At 36.4% G+C, this 15335-nt stretch overlaps 2 protein-coding genes across 2 annotated transcripts; one reads left to right on the top strand and one right to left on the bottom strand.

Moving 5' to 3' along the window:
• Nucleotides 1-3426: 3426 nt before the first annotated feature.
• On the bottom strand, nucleotides 3427-6860 carry LOC107723893 (R-spondin-2-like). Its single transcript, XM_016532621.1, has 3 exons — nucleotides 6782-6860; nucleotides 4415-4597; nucleotides 3427-3431 (listed from the first exon to the last, which is right to left on the bottom strand). Exons 1-3 carry the CDS (start codon nucleotides 6858-6860, stop codon nucleotides 3427-3429), a joined length of 267 nt encoding a protein of 88 aa, XP_016388107.1.
• Nucleotides 6861-13066: 6206 nt separating this feature from the next.
• On the top strand, nucleotides 13067-14141 carry LOC107723910 (proteasome inhibitor PI31 subunit-like). The gene is made up of 3 exons (XM_016532636.1): nucleotides 13067-13136; nucleotides 13414-13572; nucleotides 13685-14141. Exons 1-3 carry the CDS (start codon nucleotides 13093-13095, stop codon nucleotides 13734-13736), a joined length of 255 nt encoding a protein of 84 aa, XP_016388122.1. The 5' UTR covers nucleotides 13067-13092; the 3' UTR covers nucleotides 13737-14141.
• Nucleotides 14142-15335: the final 1194 nt, after the last annotated feature.

The following is a 15335-nucleotide window of genomic DNA, read 5'->3' as shown; positions in this document are numbered from 1 at the left end:
GGGCTTGCGGCAATCACATGTGACGACCCTGGGCTGGACTCTGCTTCGTCCATGGTGAAAGCCGATCCAGCGATCCACAGCGTGAAGTTGATGTATTTCCTCAGCAACCAGCACGGATCAGCTCCAGGCATGACGAAGCGGATATCGTCCTCTTTTGGAAGGCCAAACAAAGTAGTTTCGCTTTCACAACGAAAAACAGCGTCTTCAAGACATGGCGGCGGCGGCGGCAACAACAATACTACAGCGAGAATAAAAGTTACGCCTTCTTTCTTTGCGTGAACATTTGGGCGGTGTTATGCAAATCTTCCCACATCGTGACGTAGACATGTGGGGGCGTGTTAGAACGAGCCGTTTTAGGTAGGCGTGGTTAACTCTTAACTTTTATAAAGAATATCTCTTTGGATTTGAGACTTTAGTCTTTGCAACTTTACAGATCTTCTTTATGCACCAAGAGCTTGTAACACTCCAAAGAGAAAGGAAAAATTGAAATCGCATCATATGACCCCTTTAAAAAAAAAAAAAGATGGGCCATGAATTTACACATTGCCATAAAAATGCATTGAAGACAGTTTCAAAATATTACTTTGTCACCAGTTACTGAGTCATGTGGAGTGACTCACAAAATCCATTTTTAATAGGGAATCCCTAGAGAGATGTTCAGAAATAATAAGTTAGAAATTGTTTTCTAACATTGTGTCAAATAACTGAATACCTTGAACAAAGAGCTGATTAAAAATGATGACCAGAAATGATGACCAGTTACACTCCTGACAGAAAATAAAATAAAATAAAATTCTGTAAAAAATTAAACAGTACAGTGCAACAAAATATCAACATAAAACAAAATGCAGTACTCATTTATTTATTTATATAAAAGGGAGCTGTTGACTTTCAATGCCTTAGTTTTAATTATACTTGCTGAAACAAGGATTTATTTTTGTATTTTTTGTGTTAGTGGTCAATTTCTCACTGTCATGCAATGGGCAGCTCATAACCTGAGAATGCTTCATTGAGTTCCTTACAGTACTTCAAATGTTCATGTCTGGTTTGACTTTAAGATTCAAAATCAGCAACAGAGGAGCTTCAGGGTGGTATGTACTGTCGTCCTCAGAAAAGAGACAAAAAAATATTCTGGAGCAAAAGCGGAACAAATACTGTGCAGAGGCGGGTGCTTAAGTGTATTTATGCAACATTTTTGTTAGCTAAAACCAAATCATAATCCATGTTTGTCTTTTTAAAGGAGACATAATAAGAGCATCATAAAACTGGAGTAAACAGTTATTATAGCCTAAGGAATGGGGTCTGTGGTCTGGAAAACACCACGGCTTGGCAAGAATGCCACTTTCGCCATCATTTTTCCTGTTTTTCTCCTCTTGGTTCTCTCCAGTCTTTTTTATCTGTTGATATTCTCTGCCCTGCGTTTTACCTGCTGTGATTAAAGCTTCCTAACTTTTTCATTTTCTTCGATTATGCACACACAAAGCACTAAAATTTGATATTTAGAGCCCCGAATCATCTGTTTTAGGCCCACAGCGGCCACCGCCCAACCCTTTAATACTAAAACCAGCATCAATCTCCATGTTAAGATCAGAGGTTTGTGTGTTATGATTTAGGCAGGTAAGTTTGGGTCACCTGTGGGTCGTAACAGAAAACACTGGCAAATCTTCTGCTGTGAGCCGTTCTGAGATGTGCTGCCTGACATTCATTAGCTCTCAGGGTTACACTTGAAGACCAAGAAACTTGAGAAGAAAGGAAATGATCTTGTGTTAATCTAGAGGACATCCTAGGACTAAATTAAATCATCGGGTTCTCATTGGTCACACCATAAGTAAGTCTTTGAGGTGTCAACTTCAGAGATAAACCACAATGGTACTGATGGAGAACATCTGATGTGGATAGTAACAGTAGAAATTGAGTAGACTTTCTGTTGAATTCTGCTACACTAAGATTTGTCTCTGGTATTATATTATATACACTACCTTTTAAAAGTTTGGGGTTGGTAAGAATTTCTGCCCTCTAAAGCTGTATTTATTTGATTAAAAAATACACTAAAAACTGTAATGATGTGAAATATTATTCTAATTTAAAATAACTGTTTTCTTTTTTAACATATTTTAAAATGTAATTGATTCCTGTGATGCAATGCTAAATTTTCAGCATCATTACTCCAGGTTTCAGTGTCACATGATCCTTCGGAAATAATTCTAATATGCTGATTTTCTGCTCAAGAAACATTTATTATTATCATTATTATCAAGGTTGAAAATAATTCATAAATATAACTATAATATTTTTGTGGAAACTGTGATTTTTTTCCCCCTCAGGATTCTGAAAAGAACAGCATTTATTTAAAATAAAAATCGTCAGTAACACTAAATGTCTTTACTGTCACTTTTGATCAATTTAATGCATCCTTGCTGAATAAAAGTATTAATAATAAAAAAAAACCTTACTGAACCGAAATGTTTGAATGATACTGTATTAAACTTTTATTTAGCATTATAGCATAAACATATTTTTATAATATTTCATTAATATTATTTTGCTTTATACCACTATTTATAATATTAATATTATTTGCCAATTATTAATTCAATTAAAAATGTTTTTTGTTAGTCCAATGAGTTGCTATAAAGTCACAGCTGATATAAATTTTTTCCAGCATAACATAAATTTTATATAAAGTTGAGTGCATTGCATTGTTGGATATACATCATTCCTATGCAGTGTACTTTGTAGTGCACATAGTGCATGCATGTAGAAAATTTGCATACTGCACCTTATATTCTCCCATAAATACTTACTATGCCATTCCAAAGTGTTTTCTCATATGAAAATGACAGCAATGGAAATTACAATGATAGAAAAAAAAGGCTATGTCATGCAGTCTTTCCATCACACATGGGTGCCATTAAGGGCAACTGAAGGTGACAGAAAATATCACGCCTCGTTGATTTGATCTGCCCGCGATAATGAAGATTGCTGCAAACAAATGATTTCCAGTAGATCATCAAATGAAAACAAAACTCTCTATAGTGTCAATGTTTGGATCTTGTGTTTCAGTTAATGTGAGTGTAGTGTGAGTGGCTACAATAAAAATGCTAAAGAGGCTTGATGTGGAAACAAGAGAGGGTTTAAAGAGGATCAGCTAAAAGTGGGGCTTATTCTGCAATTGGCATGAACGTTTCAAAATATGAATCACCTTTTGGACACTTTTTCTTCATCCGGCACTTTCTGCTCACAGTCTGAGGTGGGCAGAGTGCTTCTGTCTCTTCAGGCGTGTTTCTGGACAGCTCACGGGTCCTGCTCTGCTGCCCCCATCTGACACCACAGTTTAGGCCGTTGTGCTGACATGGGCTCCATTCACCCCAAAACCCAAAGATACTGAGCACACAGCCTTCTGGAGTACAAACAGATAAAGAATACTTATTCTGCGAAATAGATTTTATTTTGACTGACAGTTTTCCTTTTTTGGCGAGCTATTCCTGATCTTTATTTTCCTAATTGATGAACTCAACACTACTGAACTGAACTAAATCAACACTGAACTGACTTGAGCTGAATAATAACACTATTGTTTCTGTAGGGCTATTTTACTGCTGAAATTGCATTAGTTTTATGAATGAAGAACTGTGCAACATTAATATTGCTATTTTCATTTTTATTACTGTGAAGCAGGTTTGCATGGAAGCTTAATTCCACCGTGGGATAAAAAAAAATATAAATGTAATTGCAACTTTTTAATCAATATATAGAAACTTGCAATTGCATGAAAAACAGTCAGAATTGTGAGATTAAAAAAATTCTGTCAGGACCACTGTCGTCAAAGATAACTTACAATTAGCATGCATTTTAGGTTGGGGGTATGGTTCTGTTCTGGGCTAACACTCCCTGCCCATCTATGCAGCCTAGCATGGAAAGGAGCAGGGAGAGCATTAATAACCCCCCTAGGGTAAACAGAACAGAGCCAACATTAATGATTAATGTAGCAGATGTCATTAATGTTCTAAGTGATTATTTTATATGACAACATAATTCAGTGGTCTGACTCAATGAGAAATATCCAATGCCGAGTCCTGACTGGACGAGAGGAGGAGTTGGGGATGGAGGTGGGTGATTAGTTAAAATATACATTTTAAATATATTTTTAAAATTATGATTTAATAATAAGGCCATATTTTAAAATTATTATTATTATTATTATTATACTATTAGTATTAACTTGAAATAAATATAAAATAAACACAAATAGTATAATAATAATAATAATAATAATAATAATAATAATAAAGTAATCCATATCTTCCAAGAGGTTTGGATATTACTGATATTATATTATATATAGTATATTATATTACAGATATTACTATACAATTATTTGATATAAATGAACTATTTTCTAGGATGGACTCACTCATGCAGCGGTTGAGATCTTTGCCTCGGAGGCCGAAGTGTCCAGAGGGACAGGAGTGAACACAAGAGCCGTGGTGACTCATGCCATCTCTGTTCAGGAACAGGAAGAGGCGCTCAGAGCAGCGCAGGCAGCCATTTTCCTTCGAACACTCCTGACAGCTCCTGCAGTCCTGTCGCCAGCTCTCTGAAAAGCATTTCAAATCATTATTAGCAAACAGGAAATGTAGCATCGCAAGGGAGCGTGTCTAAGACTTGCGCACTGGGATTTATGTGCAGTCACATTATCTGACACATTACACTTTCTGCGGTGACATTTGAGGGTTTTGAGATGACATTCTAAAGGCCATAAGCCTGTATGTCATCTCTGTGGCTTCTTGAAAAGGGCCCAGCTTCTTTCTGTCACCCAACTAAACTCAAGAAGCTATTGCAGTGTGCATTTTAGCAATGCAGGATTTGAATTTTGATGTGTGCATTATCATGATTAATTGTGATGCAATCAAGACTTAAGAGTTTCTCCTGGTAGACGATATCTAGAAATCCGACCAATGCTAAAGCCAGAGACTGGAGATTGAAGCGTCTCGTCTGCGTGTGTAGTGTCACACTGAGCCACTGGAGAGGGTTTGCAGGGGGAGATGTGAGGAAACTGCCAGATGATTCTGATCTTCATGTCCTTCATTAGGGAAATAAAGAGAGACACCACTGTCTCAAAAGACGTCGTTGAGCCAAGCAGAGATGCTTCCGCTGAGTTCTCATCAATATATTGTTCACTATTTTCTGCATGGATGTCAATCAAATGAGACTGAGAAAATATACAGATACTTCTACAGCACTTTTGGGTGACTGAATGTGCTCTGAGACGCTGTATTGACCTGAGAAAAGTCTGTGTGTTTTTGCTCTGTAGAACATCTCTATTCTTGATTTTATTATTATTATAATTTTTTTTTTTAACTTTTTTATTTGCAGGTTTTACAAACAAATTAGTCCTAGTTTGTATAGATACATAACTGGTAAGTTATATAAAAATAAAGAGTAGTTGAAAACAAGGGTTTCAGACAATTTTGCAATTTAATTCATTTGCTTGTGCTTTTACGATAGATAGATAGATAGATAGATAGAGAGAGAGAGAGAGAGAGAGATGCAGTATATGTAGAATATAACCATCTTTGATTTAATTTCAAGCTTTCAAGCATAACATGAGGGGGTTTTAGTCACTCTTGTCTTCTGAGGAAAAAAAATCAATACCTAAAGCAACACATACTGAGGCAGAGTAAAGTCTCAGCCATCATAAATTAGATCTAATGCTTCGTGACTATTCTGGAAAATCAGTGGTAAATAAACTGACAGATCTTGCTGCAGTGCATCAAGATTTATTACCAACTGGTCTATATTTCAGTCTTGTTCTGCTGAAAATATGCACATAAATATGATCCACACGGTGTACACACCTAAAGCCTCATCACGGATAATACATCGTACGCGTTGACTTTACAACTGTCAGTCGATACAAGATAAAGGCAATACCATTTTAATTTTTTTTTCCCCATTTAGATTGCAGGTATAAAGTTTCAGAGCATCACTGTAACACTTTCATTTTTTATTTAATCTCTAAAGTGTTTTCTAAAGCGAAATTATAATCTCTTATAATTATCTTATTTCAACAGGATGCCAAATCACAACAACTAGAACAGAAATGTGCCATATTACAATTCTAAGCTTCAAATAGCCAGGGAAAATCACTGTAACACACAGCCTCAAGTAACTTATTACTGTCATTAAATGGTGACAACGTGTTCAATAAATATGCATATATTTAATGAAACAAAATCAAAATATATTACGGTTGCCAAGTATCCTCACTTTATAATTTTACTAATAATCACACACCTGTCTATTCGCATAAATCACATCTATTTAAACCAATTTGAATCTGGCTCATCCAATCAGATATGAGAGTCAGAACTATTCTTTGCATGAAACAAAGCAACATTTGTGTAAACATGCAATCTCTGGTATTGGTACACATTTTGAAATTACCATAACAAAAAAGTACCACGGCACAAGAATTTCACTACCATGCTTCATATAGAAGAACTTGAAGAATACCATGGTACAATCTCAGAAAAAAAGATATAAAAGTGTGTCTTATTTACCCCTAAAGAGTACACATTAGTACCTTAAAAGTACATTTTGGAACCTAAATGGAAAATTTGAGCAAGTTTTAAAAAGGTACCGCCCCAGTGATAAACTTTGTACCTTTTTTCTGAGAATGCAACATGTCCATAAACTATAGCATTTGGTACTTTTTGTAAGTGTATAGTTGATTATTTTGCAAATAAGCATTATCATTTAAAAGTAGATATGATCTTACCACTTTGTTTTCTCGCAGCTAACGTCAATATAAGCGTCTGACAAACAAGGGAGAGGAGAGCCAAAAGTTGCCAATGCATCTGGACAAGAAACAGGTTCTGTAACATCTGCCTGAAAGACTGTCTCGGAAAGAGAGCCGGCCTCCTCTCTGCCTCATGGAAACTCATGGTTAACAGCCTGATGCTCACCCTGCCCACGTCACCTGATCTCCACCAACATCTGTCCAATTTACCTTTCAGCTGTTGAGTAATTGTGCTCGTTTCAGGATGTTGTATTGCGTGTATTCCACCTTTAATGTCGCTTACCTGAGGCAGAACTCCACTTTTGACCTTTCTGTCAACCCACAATTTTAGCCTGACTATTTCATCCCTCTATATTTAGATGGTTTAGAAGATCTGGGTTTATTTTTCCAAACACAGTGGAACACAGATTGCAGTTGGCTGTGGTTGTGGCGCCCTGGATCGTGCAGATCTCCTTCCTGTTCTCCGCAGCTTTGAGGTCGGGGTTTGTTTATTTTATCATATAAAGTTGAGGGTATCATTAAAAATCTGTGGAAAAAAAGAGCGAAAAGAGTGAGCGTATGAATATATATATAATACATCTTGTGACTTGCCATCTGCAGTTTTTCATGGGGCTGTCTTAACAAACAGCAAATGTTTCACAAAAAAAAAAATGCAAGAATTAGACTGAAAAATGAGCAGATATAAACAAACAAACAAACCAGTGAAAACAGCTTTCATGGGTAATTGGGCTACTGTTCCTTCCAAATATTATTAAGAGGCTGTTTACAACATGCTTTAGAAGTCCATTTGTACGTAGTTTGATCTTTCTTTCAGTTTTCTCCTCACTGCTTGCATAAGTTCTCCATTTCAAGTGCATTTGTTTGAAATCAAAATGTAAAAATTATTGATACCTAATCAAATATTGATATTGATAAAACTGTTGACATTTATTTAATGCCAAGATTTACATTAAAAATGAATAATTAACAAGAATTAAGTCATGCATGCAATCAATGGTACTTCGAAAAATTTAAAACACTGTAGTACCATGATGGAATCACTAGTACCATGGTACCATGTTAGTGTATTTATGTTCCCTTTCATGGGAACTTCGAACTGCGTCCTCTAGGTTTCTCCATAGCGACCCCTAGAGGACGCAGTTCGAAGTTCCCATGAAAGGGAACATAAATACACTAACATGGTACCATGGTACTATCATGGTATTTGCACAAAAACATGGAAGTACACCAGTACTGTGATGATATCACATGATAGGTCTTACCGTGGTATACCTACTATGGTTTTGGACCATAGTACTACAATGAAAGGGAATATTCATAATATTTCATATGGTACTTCAATATACTTATTTCATGGTATTCATTCCCCCCCCCCCAAAATAGGTATGTAGTAGTAAAATATGGTATATTTTTTAAAAGTGATATCACATGATAGCCCTTGCAAATCAAATATCAAAAAGTACTGTGCACCATGGTACAATTACTATAATACTAAGGTACTAAAAATCATGTACCATGGTATTTATGGTACTCCAACAGGGTATTTCCAAAAAATATGGTACATGTCTAGTAGTAATGGTATGTTTTCGTAGTTTTTGTAAGTGATGTAAATTGCATGGTACATGAATATGGTAAAAATGCATTACTGTGGTCATATTTATCAATCATAATTATCCTTACAAAAAGTACTGTGATGTATCGGATGGTATATGTCAAAGTACCATGATATTACCATCTGATGCCATTACTGTACCATGGTATAGGTGTGACTTTGGTAATATTGTTCTAATCGAGAACAACCAAAGCCTTGTGTCCTGCACACACAGGCTGACATCACAAACCCAAGGTTATGAACTCTCGAATCGGCTCTGTGTTTGATAACCGGGCCGAAAGAGCATGGAGGGGGGATAGGCGCCGTTGCGCTCATGACATCCCGCTAAATATGCACCAGATGCGGTGGGTAAGGTACTGGCCTTTCAGAGGCACTACACATCTCTGTTGTGCTCTCTTCCATTCAGTGTAACTCCACTGGATTCAAAGCTCGCTGTCGGCCTTGGGTCTGTTGTGATGTCGGGGAGCCCACTTCCCTGCTGCTTCTCATTTGCTGGATTGTCTCTCTGGCTTCCTTTGAGGCTGTTATGGATGGACTGAGACGGGCAGCTCTCCTCCACGGCCTTGACGTGCCTGGTACTCAATCTAATCAGAGGATAAAGACACAGACATACAGATGCGTAAAAGATATTACATAGCTACCGTTCTTTTTTTCCAAAAAGGATTTTAGCTTTCAGCATGTCTTTTAACATCTGTAAGGAGTCAAATCACTTTTCCCTTTACCATTTCCTTTGACAGAGATCGTGTTTTACATAGGACTGCCAAACTGCGTCATTATTTACTCACCCTCATGTTGTTCCAATTCAGGATGAAACAAAATAAGATGTTTTGGAGAAATGCGCAGCTCTTCTCCATGAAACGATAGCTTATTGTGACCTGTCAAAGCTCCAGAAAGGACAAAAAAAAGCATCAAAAGGAACCATAGAAGCCACTGTGCGGCATACAAGTGAAACAATTTTTTGTATGCGCAACATCACAAAGTTTTGTAATTTTTAAAAAGAAGAAAAACTATTTCCCAAAGGGAGAAAAATTCAAAACACATTCTTTAAAATAAATAAATAAATACATTTTATTACTTTGTTTCGGAAGATATTTTATCTTGTTTTAAGGATGATTAGATATTTAAACTTTACATTTTGATTAGATATTTAAACTTTCAAATTTTCACAATAAGAGAAAAATATTTAATAAAGATATATTTTCTAAAAAAACAAGTAGAAAATAAGCTATTTTTCTTTTCAATATATTTTAGCTTGTTTTTAGATATTTTTTCTTCTACTGGAAAACAAAAGATTTAAAAAATGATTTTACAATGCAAGTTGTTATGTATGCAAAATCCAACTTCCGCCAAATGTAACGTTTTTATTCCTCGCAGGATGATTTATTTGCCTCTGCCAAAAAAGTCAAATCTGCTACTGACTTTTAAAGTGGTAGTTTCATTTAACACTGACCTGGTCACCTTCTTGTTTCCCTTTAGCCTGAACTCATTCATCAGTTCACCTTAACTGATGACTAACACTCTAAAATCTGCAGGTCTAGAGTGGAGAATGTACGTGGAATGCATGAAACATTCCTTCAGTATTGCACAGATGGCATGTGGGAGTGAGTTTTGAAGACATATTTCTGAAGCTGATTAAAATGTAATGTTTATTATTGATATCCTTTTGATTATCAATTTGATTCATAAATGTCAGACATTTCCAAACTGAACATTTTAGCTAACAGCCTTAGTTTAATAGACAGTTTAGCTAATTGACAGGTTGAAGAGGAGTATGTAACGGTCTGTCTGTAAAAGAGAAAGACAAGAAGTGGAGACTCACTCTGAGGTGCAAAGAAAAGAAGTTCAAGTATTCACAGACTTTAGCTCAGATATATAAAGTAGCAGGGCATCTCAAACGAGGACCATATGCTCCACCTGGACTGTGTGTAATGTGCTCAACAGGACAAGAGCAGCCAAAGCACGCTAACAACATCTCATACTTGGCATGCAGACCCTCATCTCTCTATCTATCTAACCTCTATCTATCTAACATTGTATTTTATAGTTGCGTGTGTATTTTTAAGGCATGCATTCTTTGGTAATGTTTTATTTTTACTAAAATTCTATTTGCAATCACACTATTATAATTTTGTCATGCAGTAAAGCCTTTACTAACTAACCACAATTTATAGTTACAGAAATGTTTTTGTATCTAAACTTCTGCAGATGTCCGGAACGATGCTTGAAAAACAAAATAATTAAAATAACATAATTATTTAAATAAAATGAAGTAAAATAAGACAAAATAAATAAAATAAAATATGGAAGGACTAACTGTCAGATGACTCTTCATAGCATTTTATTTGGCTGTTTTATCACGTGACTCGTTGTTGTGTTGTGATAAGTAGCTTCATGGAGCTGGTCTGGCTTTGATGTGCAACTGAATAGCTCGTTTTTCATGATAATGATGCATCAAGTCTGGACCTCATTAGGTAACCATGCAGCTGAAAACCTTCACACATGGTGGCCTTACTGTTAGACAAACCTGAACCTGTGTGGACCAACCTACTGAAACTATGAGCCCTTATTCTCTGTATGTGATCTGAAGTCAACATGTGCCTTCAAGACAGCTGGCTCCAGAGCTTCATACCTATCAGGCTTATAGAAAATCCTCAAGACTTTGAGAACTGAACTCATCTAATCTTTCCAAGCTGAAGACCTACAGTCTTTAACATGGCAATGTAAACACCTGTTTCTGGTTTTCCTGCATGTCTGTTCTCTGTGGCGAGAGGAAAAACGGACAAATGCTAGAGTGTTGTGGGTGGTTACTAGGACGTTGCTATGGAGGGATTTTAGCCATTTGCAATGATTCTACAGCAAGCAGGTGGTCACGTTGGTTATGTTGACGGAAGTTAGCCTATTTTCAGGCGCTGCGTATCATTGCGCCTGCATCTATGCTAAGCTACAGCTAAAAGTGCTACCGCCAGACCCAGAGATCGGCTGAATGGATTCGAAAACGGTAAAACTCAACTGTTTAACTCTAGGGGAGTTGGAAAATGAGCCTATTTTCAAAAATAGTGGAGTGTTCCTTTAAGGTTTGTCTGTAAATTAAGGTGTTTGTATGTGAAGGACGTTATGGGCTGCTTTGGGACTTTGAGGGCGAGTTTTGTGTGTGTGTGTGTGTTTTGTAGGTGTCAGCTCATGTCCTCTGTCTTATTTAATATTTAGCAGCGTGAGACCTGCGAGAGCTCTCACTGCTGGGCTGTGTCTATTTTTTGAAGCAATGAGGGTTTTGTGTGTCTGGTGCTGCAGACTGTGGATTGAGAGACTGGGTGAGAGATGCCCAGAGATGCATCACTTCCATCAAAAACAGCCAGTTTGGGGGATTTAGAAAAGTCTGCTTGGTTGAAACCCACTCAAACATTTATATATTTACTAGAAAGGAGCCGTGGGAGATGGCGGCCTGCGTTCTGACCTGATTCTTTCACCGTTATTTCCTGTTTTTTTCTGCAGTCTCTATCAATAAAAATAGGATAAAATAGCAAGAAAGAAGAGAAAAGAGAGAGACTGCAGAGTGGGGTCCTTAAGGTCATGGCAAAAACCCAGAGATGGATTTAGGTGTTTGTCTTTCACTTCCCCTTCCTGGGTTCACAGTGACCCCTATCAGATTCTTTATGATGTCAGCGATTTATCGACTTGCTGTTGCTGTGGGCAATGTGATGTAATTCGGTCAAACATGCTCTGCTGCCAGCACTGTCTCGAGTTAAAGCCAAAGTGTCTGTAGACTTTCAAAGCACCGAGCGGAGTCACACTGACAAATGTTGTGCCACAACACGCACTGGATAGATACTGAAAAACCAATCAAACAAATCCTCAAAAATAATGATCTTTGATGTTGTTAAAAACTGTGTCTTTGGCTGTTTGCATTATTCTGTCATTTTATAGCATTGCATGATGCAAAAATGCCACAAATGCTATATTATGTATGTGTGTGTATATATACAGTCATTCAAAAGTATGGGGACAGATGTTTTTTTCTTTTTCTTTTAATGAATAAATGTATAAAACTAACACTTTTATTCAGGAAGGATGCATTATATTGATCTAAAGTGAGTGTAAAGACATTTATAATGTTACAAAAAATATATTTCTGGTGAATGGCATTCTTTTTAACTTTCTATTCATCAACGAATCCTAAAAAATGCAGGATCATATGACATTGAAGACTGAAGGAATGGCTGCTGAAAATGCAGCTTTACATGGCAGGAATAAATGTAATTTTTATAATTTATAGTTATTTGAAATTGTAATAATATTTGACAATATTACAGATTTTACTGTATTTGTGATCAAATATATGCAGCCTTGGTGAACATAAGAAACTTTTCAAAAACGTTAAAAAATCTTATATATTATGTATATATTTACATGTGTGTGTATATATATACAGTATATACATATATATATATATCACCGTCACAACATTTAACTAACATTCAGCTAACCAGCAAACAGAATATTAAACCAGAAAATACTGATTTAATACAGAAAACACAGGACAGCTAAAAAATAATTTCAAGAAAAATTTTGAAAATGTTAAAATGCAAAAACTACAGATGTAAGACTTATTTTCAATATAGTGTAAAAGAAAGCTTCTGAAATGTCTTTCTTTGTGTGTTGTTTTCTTAGGCCTGACCCGATGGCTCCATTTGCCGCTGGCGGTGCCGATCTGGACCCTTTCGGGTGAGAAATCCCATCAATTATTTGTCAAAACAGTCATCTGTAAATGCATCATGCATGTTGACCTGTAGTTTACAGATGTTTTTTGGTGATGCACCGAGTATTTGTAGATCACCCTTACGTAGAAAAAAAAAACAGCTTGAAAAAGAAAAACTTGTTAGGCTTTTTAGAATAACAGATATCAAAGAACATTTAAGAACTCGAATGAATAAGTGCACCTTCAAGGAACGACCGTGCTCACTGAATTATTGATAGTTCTTGTTCTTGGCTCTTTCTCCAGGGGAAGAGCAGGAGGGATGATCGTCGATCCATTACGTGCCGGGTTTCCTCGCTCAGGGTTTGACCCCTCCTCTGGTATTCCTGGAGTCCTTCCCCCTGGTGCTGTGCCTCCTGGTGCCCGCTTTGACCCCTTTGGGCCGGTTGGGCGACACAGACCTGGGTAAGAGCTATAATGGGATCTTTACAGTCTGAGTTCAGTTGTTAAACTGCCATTACCTCATTTGACCTCATGTCCTCACCTCTGATGGCATTTGTTTTGCTCTACCTTTCAGGCCAGACCCTGATCACATGCCCCCACCAGGATATGACGACATGTTCATGTAGATGCACTAATATCCCATAGTTCTCGCTGCTCTGCAGTGATATGCACTTTGTGTTTGAATAAACTGGGTTGTGGTGAAACATAATTACTCTTAATAATTCTGTTACAGAATTATTATTAAAACAATAACATAATTGGTTATTTTGATATTGCCAAAAAAATAACAACTGATAATTCCATTTTTGTCTGATTGTGTTCTTCCTGGTTGCTCTTTTTTTGCTACTGACTCGTGCTGCAATTCTATATTAAACTGCTTTTATTCAATCCCATGTGATTGATATTTTTCTGATATTAAAGACTGTTAATCTGCCTGACAGACAATAATACATTTGAAAACAACTTCATTAAATAAGGGACCTCGGCCATATACTATTATAGTTTTTCTGAATATTCAATATTGTTGTGTTTTGTCATTTTTAGTTTTTTTTTAAATAAATTAATACATTTTTATTACTCATTTTTATTTAATATGTTTATTTATTTTAGTACTTCAAGTTAAACTAAACAAAAATGATAAACGTTGCTTTTGCAACTATAAGTTGAAATTAAATAAGTTTGTTATACACTGTTATTTCAGTTATCATTTATTTTATTTCAAGTACAGTTTTCTTGTCTGTGGATTTAGGTTCAGTTAATAATCACTGCTTAAAGGTGAGCTTTTTTGATATTGACCATCCAAGCAACCACTCTGGTGAACTTTTGCTTGGTAACCACCGATCACATTTTTTTTTCTTTCAAAAGAGTAAAAATATAGATCAATTGTGTCATCTGAAATGTTACAAGTGCTTAGATTTGTGTGAGGACTTTTCAGCTGCACTGAACTTGCTCTCCAGTCTGTTTAAAGTATCAGTAGATGAAAGCAAAGCTTCTGGAGATGGTGGCTTCAGTGAGAGGGACACCAGCAGCAGATGTAGTGGAAATCAATGCCTGTAATGGCCACAGTGAGTCATGATGACCGCAATGTCAATGTGACTGTCCTCTACTGCCAGAGCTAAAGACACTCTCGAGTGTCCTCTAAACATGACTGCACTAAAATCACTGAGAATTAAGTGACAATTGGTTTAGGGAATTTAGAAGATATAGGACTTTTAGTCACGATAAAGTGCTTCACATTTAATAGGAAAATGTGCACCACAAAGTGCCTAAATACACCATTTGAAACCATTTTCACTCAGGAATTGCTAGTCAATTTCACAAATAATTAGAGAAACGGCATGACACATTGAATTAAATGTGAAATTTTGAAGAAGTAGGATTAATGTGCTCCAATAATCCTTGTTTCATTTCCAACTTAAAATAATTTTAAAGGGGTCATATGATGTTGCTAAAAAGAACATTATTTTGTGTATTTGGTGTAATGAAATGTGTTTATGCGGTTTAAGGTTAAAAAAACACATTATTTTCCACATACTGTACATTATTGTTTCTCCTCTATGCCCCGCCTTTCTGAAACGCATCGATTTTTACAAAGCTCATCGGTCTGAAAAGCGAGGTGTGCTCTAATTGGCCAGTTATCCAGTGCGTTGTGATTGGCGGAATACCTCAAGCGTGTTACGGAAATGTTATGCCCCTTACCATATTGTGATGCCGTGTCCCATGAT

Source organism: Sinocyclocheilus rhinocerous, unplaced genomic scaffold (genome assembly GCF_001515625.1).
Source record: "Sinocyclocheilus rhinocerous isolate Xijiao unplaced genomic scaffold, SAMN03320098_v1.1 scaffold875, whole genome shotgun sequence".
In the NCBI taxonomy this organism is placed as follows: Eukaryota; Metazoa; Chordata; class Actinopteri; order Cypriniformes; family Cyprinidae; genus Sinocyclocheilus; species Sinocyclocheilus rhinocerous.
The sequence above is the reverse complement of the archived record's forward strand: the minus strand, read 5'-3'. Positions and strand labels throughout refer to the sequence as shown.